Source organism: Loxodonta africana, chromosome 3, assembly GCF_030014295.1.
Source record: "Loxodonta africana isolate mLoxAfr1 chromosome 3, mLoxAfr1.hap2, whole genome shotgun sequence".
NCBI classification, from domain to species: domain Eukaryota; kingdom Metazoa; phylum Chordata; class Mammalia; order Proboscidea; family Elephantidae; genus Loxodonta; species Loxodonta africana.
Window position 1 is genome coordinate 128,555,339 of NC_087344.1, and position 13,524 is coordinate 128,568,862.

The 13,524-nt window shown below is 38.9% G+C and overlaps 1 protein-coding gene across 1 annotated transcript in view; it reads right to left on the reverse strand.

Moving 5' to 3' along the window:
* LOC100668450 (uricase-like) overlaps positions 1–12,201 on the reverse strand; it is a 28,375-nt gene extending 16,174 nt beyond the window's left edge. The window contains 3 exon segments of the mRNA XM_010591320.3: positions 7,931–8,009; positions 8,096–8,212; positions 11,532–12,201. Of these exon segments, the coding sequence (XP_010589622.2) occupies positions 7,931–8,009; positions 8,096–8,212; positions 11,532–11,867 (532 nt within the window). The 5' untranslated portion in view covers positions 11,868–12,201.
* Positions 12,202–13,524: the final 1,323 nt, after the last annotated feature.

Below are 13,524 nucleotides of genomic sequence, written 5' to 3' on the forward strand. Positions count from 1 at the left end.
GGCAGTGGGTTTGGTTTTTTGGTTTATTTGAGACATCTTCTCCATCTGCTATTCCCTTGCTTAGCTACACCTTAGCGAAATTCTTATCATTAGTGTCAGAATGGGAGAAAGTTGATGCTTAAAGAATTGAGAGTTATAATTCACATAGTGATGAGATTTGGGGGCCGATTTAGTTCAAATCAGTGAGTCAACAGTCCCAGGGATTTCAAGGCCCACTAAGCTTGCAGTTCAGCAGAGACACATGAGAGAAAGAGTTTGAGACTCAAGATTCTGTGCAACGCCTAAACCAACAGCCTGCATAACACATGCAGGCTCGTTCTCCTCTCAGAGCTCAAGAAGTCGTAAACATACCACCAGCCCTCATCCCTTTGGGTGAACAAATTTCTCTCTCTTCCATATTCTTCCATGGAGCCAGCAGACTTTGAAACACCTAAAAATACAGTTTAATGATGTAGCTTTAAAAGATCTACCAAAGAAAAAAACAACGTAATGGGAGTTTTACAGCAATTTTCAGCACCTGGAATGGTGCTTGGCATTTCGTAGGCTTTGTATAAACGTCTGTTCAGTTGGTAAGAATGAATCCAGTCCACTAGAAGAAACCCAGTCACATTTCCCACTGAGAAGAGTCCCTTTTGGCTGAATTTGTATTTAAGTAAATGTGCTTGAAAGTGCAGTATTCTCCCCACCCTAGCCTGTCCTCCCACCGCAGGCATTACTTAGGAATTTATAACAACAGCCTTCACCAGGTGAATTGGTGGGAGGGTGTGTGTACATGCATGTGTCTGAGTAAGACAATGATTTTTTTCTTCAGTTAAGCCTATGAAGTAAGGGCAATGATTGTAACATTGACTCACATTACAATTCCTGCAGTTTTGACTCTTGCATAATAAGCAAATTAATTAAACTTTCCTACCAAAAGAACATAAATCCCCACTGTCCAAAAGATGGACACAGTACAGTGTCATCTTTCTATACCCAACACTGGAAGATACACACACTCATACACATGTGAACACACATACCTGCAGCCACTTAAGGGAATAGATGCCTCTCCTCTACCTCATCCCTGCCCACCCTGCATGAATATCGGGGGTGGGGCTGGACTCTAAATGAGCCAAGCTGGAGCTTCCGGGAACACCACCACAATGATTGTAATACCCTGAAGCTTTGTAATTTTCTGCAAAAAGAAAAAGCTTTGGCCTGATCATGTTGTTGTAATGTGCCATTGAGTCAATTTTGACTCATAGTGACCCTGTAGGACAGAGCAGAACTGCCCCGTAATGTTCCCAAGGCTGTAGTCTTTATGGAAGCAGACTGCCACATCTTTCTCCTGAGCAGCAAGAGCCGGTGGGTTTGAACCACAGATCTTTCGGGTAGCAGCCAAGTACTTAACCACTGCAGCATCAGGGTTCCTTGGTGTGATGGATTGAATTGTGTCCTCCCAAATATCTGTCAACATGGCTAGGTCATGATTCCCCGTATTATATGACTTTCTACCATTTTGTCTTCTGATGTGATTTCCCTATGTGTTGTAAATCCTATCAGTATAATGTAATGAGACAGATGAGATCTACAAGATTAGATAATGTCTTAAGCCAAACTCTTCTGAGATATAAAAGAGAGGAGTGAGCAGAGAGACATGGAGGCCTCATACCACCAAAAAAGCAGTGCTGGGAGCAGAGCGTGTCCTTTGGACCTGAGGTTCCTGCAAGGAGAAGATCCTAGGCCAGGGGAAGATTGATGACAAGAACCTTCCTCCAGAGCCAAGACAGAATGCATTCCCCTGGAGCTGACTCCCTGAATTTGGACTTGTAGCCTACTAGACTGTGAGAGAATAAATTTCTCTTTGTTAAAGCCATCTACTTGTGGTATTTCTATTATAGCAGCACTAGATAACCAAGACACTTGGCCTGATTATGGTGACAAGTTTTTCCACTCTGTAGCAGCCAAGTGACTAGAATTCAGGTGGCTACTAAACCTATACTAAACTCAGTGCCATCAAGTGAATTCTGACTCATGGCTGCCCTGTAGAGCAGAGTAGATCTACCCTATAGGGAGGGTTTCCAAGGCTGTGAATGTTTTTGGAAGCAGACTGCCACATCTTTCTGCCATGGAGCAGCTGGTAGTTTCGAACCACCAACCTTTTGGTTAACAGCCTAGCACTTAACCACTGCATCACTAGGGCTCCTTAGGCTAATACTTACCTGTTGCCATTGAGTTGATTCCAACTCATAGCGACCATATAGGACAGAGTAGAACTGCCCCATAGGGTTTCCGAAGAGCAGCTGGTGGGTTTGAACTGCCAACCTTTTGGTTAGCAACTGTGTTGGCTATCTAATGCTATGAGTTGGGGTCGACTCGACAGCAACAGGGTATACTTGGCCACTCCATTTCTGCCTCCATGGCTCTGTTAAAAATATTCTTGAGGAAGACGCTATGATGCCTATTTGCCAAACTCCCCAGCTTCTTTTCAGTTCTCTTTCAACACAAACTTCTTAACCCTTCATGCAGGGACTCTTGGCTGTTCACTAAATCTATTTCCTCCTCCCCCTAGATGCCCAGCTAGATAATATTTTCTAGCCTCCCTTGTAGTTAGGTGTGGCTCTGTGATTGCATTCTTTCCAGTAGAAGTGATGTGTACCTTGTCCAGGCTTGGAGCTTATGCTTGAGGGACTTTGCCCCCTCCTTTTCCTCCTCCAAGCTCTTCTCCTGTCCTGGTTGTCTGGTATAAAGGCCTACTCTAAGGGTGATCCTAAAAAGTAAGTATTAAAAATTTAAGAACTGGTTAGCTATATGCACAAAAATGAAGTTGGATCTCTATCTCACACTATACACAAAGATTAACTCAAGAGGGATCGAAGACCTAAATAAACGTAAGAGCTAAAACTACGAAATTCTTAGAAGAATATATAAGGGATTTGGCAAAGCATTCACAGATACTACCTTGGATTTGGCAAAGGATTCATAGATATTACACTGAGATCACAAGCAACAAAAGAAAAAATAATTTCAACTTAACCAAAGTTAAGAATTTTTGTGCTTCAAAGAACATCAGGAAAGTGGAAAAGCAATGCGCAGAGTGGGAAAAAATATTTTCCAATTATATATCTGATAAGAGCCTTGTATCTACAATATATAAAGAACTCTTAGTACTCAATAATAAAAAGGCAAATAACCTAATTTTAAAAATGAGCAAATGGGATACTAATTTAGAAACAAAAAGTCAGATAATAATAAGTGTTAACAAGAATGTAGAGAAATCAGAGCCTTCATATTCTGCTGTTGGGAATATAAAATGATACAGCCACTTTGGAAAACAATCTGGCAGTTCCTTAAGATATTAAATATAGAGTTACCATATGACCCAGCAATTCCACCCCTCAGCATATGCCCTAGAGAAATGAAAATATATGTCCACACAGAAACTTGTACACAAATGCTTATAGCAGCATTATTCATAATACCAAAAGGTGGAAACAACCCAAATGCCCATCAACTGACAAATGGATACACAAAATGTAGTATATCCATACAATGGAATATTATTTGGCTGTAAAAGGGATGAAGTACTGGTAAATACTACAACATGAATGGATGTTGAAAACATTATGGTAAGTGACACAAGCCAGTCATAAAAGACCACATATTATGATCCCATTCATGTAAATGTCCAAAACAGGAAAATCCATGGAGGCAAAAAGTGGATTAGTGGTTGCCTGGAGTGAGAGGTGGGCTGAGAGAGTAGAGGGTGATAGGGGAAAAAATAGAGTAAGAGTTACCATCAGCCTGGGTCCCTGAATAAATTTACGGGAACAGAGCATGTGCACACACGCATACATAAATAGAACTGGACTTTTATGAAAATAAAAAACTTCTATTGTGCTGATCCTATTTGTTATGCATCCTGCTACCCTAATAACTATCCTTGATTTCTTAAAATCTAATTTTCTTCTGCTTCCATGATAACACTGTCTCCAATCCTTCTATTTCTCTGACCACTCTTTTGTCTCACCCTTAAACTGGGGAATATTCTTGCCTCTCTCATTTTTTCTCTTCTCGCTTTGTATATTCTTCTTGAGTTATCTCCTTCCTCCCCACAGCATCATCTACCACCAATCTGTTTGTGGTTCCTGAATCTATCTCCCTCCCATTTCTCAAACTCACTAGCTTCCCCATGAAAATTTCCTCCTTTCGTGTATTCTCCATATAGTCAATTCCCCCAACTCTCTCACTTTAGGGCCAGCTCTAACCCCTCCTTCTCTCTAGCCTCCCATCCCTACTTAACCACTAAGACCTATTGGTTACACTTCAAAAATGCCTTACATAGTGCCCCCACCAACCTATCCATCTCTATTGTTACTGCCTTAGTTAAGACTCCATCATTTCTTAATGTCTACTGTTGTTGTTGTTAGGTGCCGTTGAGTCGAATCTCTACTACAAGTCTCCAAATATCTCTCTACTGCCTGTTTCTCTAGCCAGTCTGTCATACCTTCATCATAATTACCAAACAAACGTACACATACACACATATCTTGGAAGACCTTCCCTGGCTCCCTGTTGTCATTTTAAATAATAATAACAGTTATCATTTAAGGAGTGCTTCCCATGTGCCCATTACTGTGCTAAATGTTTTACATTTTACATTTGTCTCTATTAAATCTCTGGATAACCCAATGACCTGGGCGCTGTTATTCTCATTTTACAAATGAAAAACGACTGAAGTAGGGTAAGTAACCTGCTCAAGGTCACAAAATTATTAAGTAGTAGAGCTCAAATTCAGATACAGTCCAGTCTAACTCCAAGGCCTGTGGGCTTAACCAGCATGCAAAACGGCTTCCAAGTTATATCAAACTTGTCAATATGGCACACATGACTCTTCAGAGTCCAGCCCAAACCAACTTCATCTTCATCTCAACTTCATACATACTAAGAACTAGACCACCAAACATGCTACCATTCCTCAAATGCTTTGCCCTTTCTACAATAAAATTAGCCTCCCAGTATGGTGATCAATAAAAGATAGGTTCTCAAAATATTTTAGTTTCCCTCCTCTACTCCTTCACACCTCCTACCTGCATAAACATCCCATTTATTCTGCTTATAATTCCCTGTCCCCCTTCTGTGCCCAAATATCCTGCATCATTTTTCAAAAGCCAATTACAGTATTTCCTCCTTCCTGTCAAGCCTTCCGGATTGCCCTAAGAAGAGCTAGTTTTTTGCACCTCTTTTCTCTCACAGCATGTCTTTAATCCTTCCATTGTAGTCTTTAGACCCTCACATTACAGTATATTCTGTTTATAAGTCTGTCTTCTACTATTCACCTACTATGAATTCACTAGGGTCAAAGAATATCATATTCATCTCTTTACCTACAGCTCCTAGAAAACGTAAGCCCTCAAAATCTAATTGTTGAATGAATAGTATATGAATTAATGACATAAAGCACTTTTCATAAATGCTTTCATCTTTAAATTAATAAAATCTTATTCTACACTATCATTTTACATAGTTGAAGGTGGAATAAGGAATGTGCTTAGTATCCCAAGAGTCACTGAAAAACCGTTTAGAGCTGTCCTGACCCATATGGTAGCCATGAGCCACTGTGGCTATTAAGCACTGGAAACATGGCTAGAGTGAATTGAAATGTGCTATAAAGAAGCCCTGGTGGTGCAGTGGTTAAAAGCTCGGCTGCTAACCAAAAGGTCAGCAGTTTGAATCCACCAGCTGCTCCTTGGAAACCCTATGGGGCAGTTCTACTCTGTCCTATAGGGTTGCTATGAGTTGGAGTCAACTCAACAGCATCAGGTTTGGTTTCTTTCTTTTTTGTTGTTTATAAATATAAAATACACACAAAATTTTGAAGACTCAATTTTTTAAAAAGAATGTAAAATATTTCATTAATAATTTTTATATTTATTACATACTGAAATGATATTATTTAGTACATAATGCATTAAATAAAATATTAAAATTAATTTTCCCTATTTCTTTTTGCTTTTCTAATGTGACTGCTAGGAAATTTAAAAATCACACACATGGCTTGCACTATATTTCTGTTGGCAGTGCTGGTTTAGAGCTTATAATTTTATGAGGGTAGTCAATATAGTTTGGGTAGAAAAATACCAGCCTAGGAGTTAGGAAACCTTTCGTTTTCTCTCTCCTCCAAAATCACTAATCTCTGGCAAGAAGGAAGAAGAAAGAAAGGAAAGAAGGAAAGATGGGTTATGGGTTGAATTGTGTCCTACAAAAAATTATGTTGAAGTCCTAACCCCTGTACCTGTGAATGTGATCCTGTTCGGATATAGAGGTTTTCTTCGATATGTTAATAAGATCATACCAGAGTAGGGTGGGTCTTAAACCTAATCACTTCTCAGTGGTGTCTTATAAAAAGAGCAGAATAGACACAGAGACAGACAAATTAATCTACAAACCCAGGAATGCCAAGGATTGTTGAGAGCTACTAGGAACTAAAAGAGACAAAGAAGGACCCTCTCCGAGAGCCAACACCCTGAATTAAGACTTCTAGCCTTCTGAACTATGAGAAAATAAATTTCTATTCTTTAAGACACCCACTTTGTGGTGTTTTGTTATGGTAGCACTAGCAAATTAGAACAGGAAGGAAGGAAGGAAGATTTTAACTAACAGCACTATCAGAGTTAATGTATCACATGACTAAAAACAATTCATCATGGAGAATAAAAAATCAGTATGTTTTCAACTTAATTCAACAACTGTTTATTCAGTCTCTTTTTTATGACAATAATTTTACAACTGTTAATGAGACAGAGAAGACCCTAGCTATGTCTACAGTTTATCACAGATGTAAAAATATTAAATGATTGCTAATATACTAAACTTTCTAAAGGGAGTATTATCCAATGGGACTCAAAATGAAAAAAAAGGTTGCATATTTTGTTAACCTTATAATATGTCTTACATTTATTAAATGCTACCTCAAATTCCTACTCAAGAGAGCTAAAGAATACAGAAAGGAAAAACAGGAAAGGAAAGTAAAAAAAATAAATTTCAGAGCTCACACCCTCTATAAGGATCACTAAAGCCTACTTCTCACTGGGATACAGATACTTCTACCATGCTTGGCTTCGTGAGTCTTAGAGGTTTTCTAGTCTAATTATTAGCAAATTATTGAACTCTACTCTGACAACCTCAACAAATCAAAAGACAAACTTTGAGAATTTTAATAATATTTGCTAAGTTGAATTATCAATACTAATAAGGGTTGTATTATAATTATCTTCCACAGTTAACTTTAAAATTTCTTGGTAAATAGAATTAAATAGTTGTTATTGCTCTTTCAAATGAAATTCATTTTATAATAGTTATAATTATAGCAGTGGTTTTATTATTATACAAATAAAATGTCATGGAAACTTGATTGCTATTTAGTAAAAATTTCTGATAAAGACTATTATAATTATAGCATGGTATGGTACAAAAAATACCGGTCAGAAAGTTGAGGGGTTTTGTTTCTCGTCTGCTGGGTGTTTTTTTGCCTCACCTCAAAACTGGGTAATAAAAATAATTTACCCCAATTAACCCCCTGATTTGTTGTATAAAGAATTATTTCATTTTTATATTTTTAAGATAAAAAGTGGAGAGTAGTTTAATATAATCCAAAATCACAACTCTCATTCCCATTTCAGATTTACAAGGCCTCAAAATTCTCTATAGTTTCCTTGGTGTTAATAAACAGGGTTGTTTAGAGGGGGGAGAAAAAAACAAAAAATGGTCGCCATCAAGTCAATGCTGACTCATAGCAACCCTTAGGACAGAGTAGAACAGCCTCATAGAGTTTCCAAGGAGCAGCTGGTGGACTCAAATTACTAACCTTTTGGTTAGCAACCTAGCTCTTAACCACTGTGCCACCTGAAAATGCTATTGCAGAATCAAGGCATGAAAAATCTCTCACCATTCCTTATCTGCACAACCTCACAGAAGTGTGTTCCAGTGGGAGTGTGAATAAACGCATGGACATGCTCAACACCATTCTGAAAATTAGAAAAAATATGTGAAAATTTTAGCATATGTCATAAATCCAATTTCTTAAACTGGGAACACAAATAAGTGAGATAACCTTTTCAAGTTGCTTCCAAGGGACTTCTTCCACATAAACTTGAACTCAGATGACATGGTTGAAAGAAGAAAGAAAGTGCTCACAGATATTCATAGCAAAAGTTTCTATGCTTTTGATCTGTAAAAAGAAACAAAATGCTAGCCATCAGCCATAGCTACCCCATTTAAAAGGAATTTTTAGATACCCATGGTATCAAATTGCTTTTTAGAATCAGAGAAATGGAAAATTAGAATCTTAACAGATGAGTTGATCCTTATTCCAATTTTTCACTAGAGTTCCCAAGTGTAGTTAATAAAGCACCATCACCAGGTGAGACTCTATCTTGTTTTTAAAAGAAATCCATTTTGCAGAAGAGGATGTCAATGGCTGAGTAAAAAGTAATTCAACATGCACATTCTTCTTATGGCAAGCTCAGTCACCACACGCACCAATAGTATATTTCATAACACTCTTTATGAGGTTTGTGAATGGCCCTCCCAGTTTCTGAAGGCAAGATATTAATGAAGGGCCACCTCAGCTTCCTTGCCTTGTATGTTGCTATTGTTAGTTGCTGTTGAGTCGATTTCTACTCATGGCGACTCCATGCTTTTCAGAGCAGAATTGCACTCCATAGGCTTTTCAAGGTTGTGACCTTTTGGAAGCAGATCGCCACGCCTTACTTCTGAGGCATCTCTGGGTGGGTTTGAACCACCAACTCTCTGGTTAGTAGTCTAGATCTTATCATTTGTGCCACATAGCGACTCCTTGCCTTTCATACAGGCTCTCTACCACCAGAAAGAGGCTCTCCATTTCTACACAAATCCTTCATGTTAATCTCTAGGCAATATTTTATGGTCCTCACACAGTCTATGAATTATTTGTGGCTTTGTCTATAATTAAGGTGGACTATTTGTACAGATTTCCCTGGGACTGTTCTGTTTTATACCTGTCGTCCCAGAATAGCATCCTATTTCACTCTCAAAATTATCATGATTGGAAAGGAAATTATATGCTCACTCTATCTATAATGAATGAATTTAAATTGTTGACATCCAGGTCCATTTTTTCAGTTTTCTGCAACTTCTCACACAGTATAGGAAATATAAAGATCTGGGTACCTGGTCCTCTTCAATAACACAGCACAGATGGCTTCTTTCGACTAATTTTTTTAAAGAGAGCATCGACTTTTTCTATATCCCTGCCAGTGCTTCCTGGGTCATTCTGATTAGCAAGAGAAAGAAAGGTTCAGGGTAGGAATAGGCCTTACAGAAAAGTACATCTCCAGTTTGTTCATTTAATGCGTCCTGGACTTGACTTTCATGCAAAGCATAAGAAAAGAAGCTTTCCAGTCTACATTTCTTGCCTTTGAAGGCTTCTAATCAAATTAAAAATTATCTTAAATTGTACTTATTATAGTTGATCAGAAATCTTCTGGTGATCCAGCACAGCTTCACTCACACTTACAGAAACCCTGGGTAAACAACAACAAAAAAAAAACCCATTGCCATTGAGTTGATTCCGATTCGTAGCCACCATATACCCTAGGTTCAAAAAACCAAACCAGCTGCTGTTGAGACAAATCTGACTCATAGTGATCCTACAGGACAGAGTAGAATGCCCCATAGGGTTTTCTAGACTGTAATTTTTACAGGAGAAGATCGCCAGTTCTTTCTCCCATGGAGCTGCCGGATGAGTTCAAACTGCCAACCTTTCGGTTAGCAGCAGAGCTCTTAACACTTGCACCACCAGGACTCCTTGGAGAGTGCGATTAACCACAGTATATGGATAGAAAGTAGCCTGGTGGCACAATGGTTAAAGCACCAGGCTGCTAACTGAAAGGTTGGTGGCTCTAACCCACCAATGGCACCATGGGAGAAAAGACCTGGAAATCAGCTCCTGTAAAGATTTACAGCCTAGGAAACTCCATGGGGCAGTACTACTTTGTCCTATAGGGTCACTATGAGTTGGAATTGACCTGACAACACACAACAAACACACACACATACAAATATACACATATGGATAGTAAGCGGTAACAGTGTTAGGAAAGTTGTTAGCTGCCTTTGAATTGGTCCCGACTCATGGCAACCCCATGCACAACACAAGGAAACACTGCCTAGTCCTGCACCATCCCAATGATTGGTTTCGACCATTGTGACCCATAAGGTTTTCATTGACTAATTTTTGGCAGTAAATTGCCAGTCCTTTCTTCCTATCCTGTTTTAGTCTGGAAGCACTGCTAAAACCTATTCAGCATCATAACAACACACAGGCAACCACTGAAGGATTGGTGGTGGCTGCACATGAGGTGCACTGGCTGAGAATCAAAGCGAGGTCTCTCACATGGAAGGCAAGAATTCTATCTCTGAACCACCAATGTCACCTAGAAAAATTAGGAAGGCAATAAAATTTGCAAAAATGAATGTTGTTGATAAAAAGAAATCTATCTTATACTCAAGATTTTCTTCTATAGTAACAACAGGAAGAAAAATGGCACTTTTGTCTATAAATCTATACCCTTCCTATAAGAGAAAAAAGAAAACATAATAGGACTCTGTCATGGATTGAATTATGTCCCCCCAAAAATGTGTGTATGAACTTGGTTAGGCCATGATTCCCAGTATTCCGTGGTTGTCCCCCATCTTGTGATTGTAATTTTATATTAAAAGGATTAGGGTGGGACTGTAAAACCTTACCAGGTCACATCCCTGATCCAATGTAAAGGGAGTTTCTCTGGGGTGTGGCCTGCAACACTTTCTATCTCTCAAGAGATAAAAGGAAAGGGAAGCAAGCAGAGATTTGGGGACTTCACACCACCAAGAAAGCAGTGCCAGGAGCAGAGCACATCTTTTGGATCTGAGGTTCCTGTGTTGAGATGCTCCCAGACCAAGGGAAGACTGATGACAAGGACCTTCTTCCAGAGCTAATGAAGAAAGAAAGCCTTCCCCTGGAGCGGGTGCTCTGAATTCGGACTTCTAGCCTACTGGACTGTGAAGGAATAAATTTCTCTTTGTTAAAGCCATCCACTTGTGGTATTTCTGTTACAGGAGCATTAGATGACTAAGACAGACTCAAAGAAATGTATGATAAAAATATGTTAAATTCCATTCTGAAATTCTCTTAGGCAATCATCCTGATTAAGAGATACCATGTGAATGTTTTTCTACCTAAGAGATATTGTAATGAGAGCCATGAAGGCAGCGCAAAGAGGTAAGTAAAAATAGGAAGAAAGAAAATATAAAACATAAAAAAAAAAGAAGAAAAGCAAACTTTTCTGTAAGCCTGAGAATTTTAGGATAGAAAAAGGACATTTTTTTTTTTAATGGCTTAAATGTAAAAATAACAAATGGAGTAAAAAAGTAAAGGGAACTTGAAATAAGGAAGTGACAACCCCATGCTATATCATAGTGAATTCTGCATCAAGATAGGCAGCATCTAAGGAGAAAATGACACATACCCCTTTGACTTTTGCCAAGACATGGACTGTGTTCTTGATGGTGTCTGTAGGGATGATGTCTGAATTGTCTCCATACAGGTAATCTTTTTTGGAACTCAGAGTAAGTTGCACTGAAGCTGCCACCTCTTTAATGGTGTGGTATTTTCCATCTCTCTGAATATGGAGAACTTTTACCATATCCTTTCCATAGCCAGTTTTGACAAACTCCACTTCATCATTCTGCAATGAAAACATAATCATCTTCTTGAAGAAGGCTAAACAAAAGTAAAAAGTCAGCTGCAACTTAAGTTCTAACTTCATCGCACAGTTATAAAGGGTGAGATTTAAAGTATTCATGAGAGTGAGACAATACTGACCTTTGAAGAAGATTGAGAACTTGTGTGGAAAGAAGGGAATCCCAAGAAACAGATGAAAATATAACAGATTGGCCTAAAAAACAGAGATTCTTGATAATAACAATAAGCAATAATAGTACCTCCGGTCACACTATGCTAATTTACTCTGTTTTATCTAATCCATGCTAACTGAATCCTCCTAACAGCTCTGTGAACTAGCATTATTCCCATTTGACAGGGGAAGAAACTGAGGTTCAAAGAGATTAAGTGACATGCCTGAATTCACATAGCCAATAAAAGGTAGAGTTAGAATTCGCTCAAGTCTGCTGACTCCAGATCTGTACTCCTAACCACTATGTAAACTGCTTTTCTTCTATAGAATTTCTTGACTACTACATTAACTGGAGATAATTATAATCCTTTCTTATAGAGAGTGATTTTCTGGGGAAAATGCCCTGAGATCAATATAAACAATTTGAAAATTGCTTCTACTTGCTGCTGGGAAAGAGAAGAGTAATTGGTGATAGGGTCCAGATTACCTTCAGGAGTGCAGGGAAAACTATGCTTTTAGCAAAGAGACACTTAATTAAAGCCTGGTGATTGATTCATTAGTACCTCATCTGAAGCTAGAACCCTAGCTAAGGAACATGTCTATCACCATTGCTAGAATCTACAAGATTTGTCCCTGGGCTTTACTGGTGGTTGAGAGAAGAAGCAGGAGGGGGCCGAGAGACAGAAAAAACTACTTTATTTAGCATGGTAATGTAACATTAAAATGGTCATGAAAGAAAGTGACAAAAATAAGAGTGAACCAAAAACAACATGCAGTGAGGGTCTGGGGAAGGCAACAAAGAAGGATCCTACCTAAAAATCACACTTTGGTTGTGCAGGTATGGCAAAAAAAAGGTAAATTGCTGCCTAAAAATCTATTTGTGTAAAAACTCATCAGACCCTCTGAGAGAAATTTGGGAATACTAGCCAGTATCAGAAATTATTGCTGTGTTCTTAAAGTGAAACATAGAAGGATAACCTAAATTTGGTGGGAGGGTAGGATGGGGGAGGCCATGCCATTGTTGGCTATTTAACACGCACTGATGGTCTGAGATGTCTGAATTCTGTCCTTCCTACATGGGAGGGACACATTTAAGGAGAGACCCTTGAAGAGGACCCTCAAAAGCCTCTGACCCAATCTTTGGTGGACTCATCCTCAAGAAAAGGGTTAATAAGAAAACCAAAGGAGCAGAACTGAGGGATGTTAACAGAGTTGTGGTGCCAATGGTGGTTTGGTGGTAGAATTCTCGCCTTCCACACAGCAAACCCTTTTTCAATTCCCAACCAATGCACCTCATACACAGCTACCATGCATCTGTCAATGGAGACTTGCACATTGCTATGATGCTGAACAGCTTTCAGCAGTTTCCAGACTAGGAAGAAAGGCTTGGTGGTCTACTGTCTGAAAGTCAGATAACTAAAACCCTATGGATTACAGCTGTCTGAATCTGATCATGAGAATGGGGCAGGACCTGGCAGTGTTTACTTCTACTGTGGATGGGTTGGCATGAGTTGGGGCCAACTCAGTGGCATCTAACAACAATAAAAATGATAATACTGACAGGGAAAGAGGCAATGTTGTGTTGTGTAGTTTTGGAATCATAGCA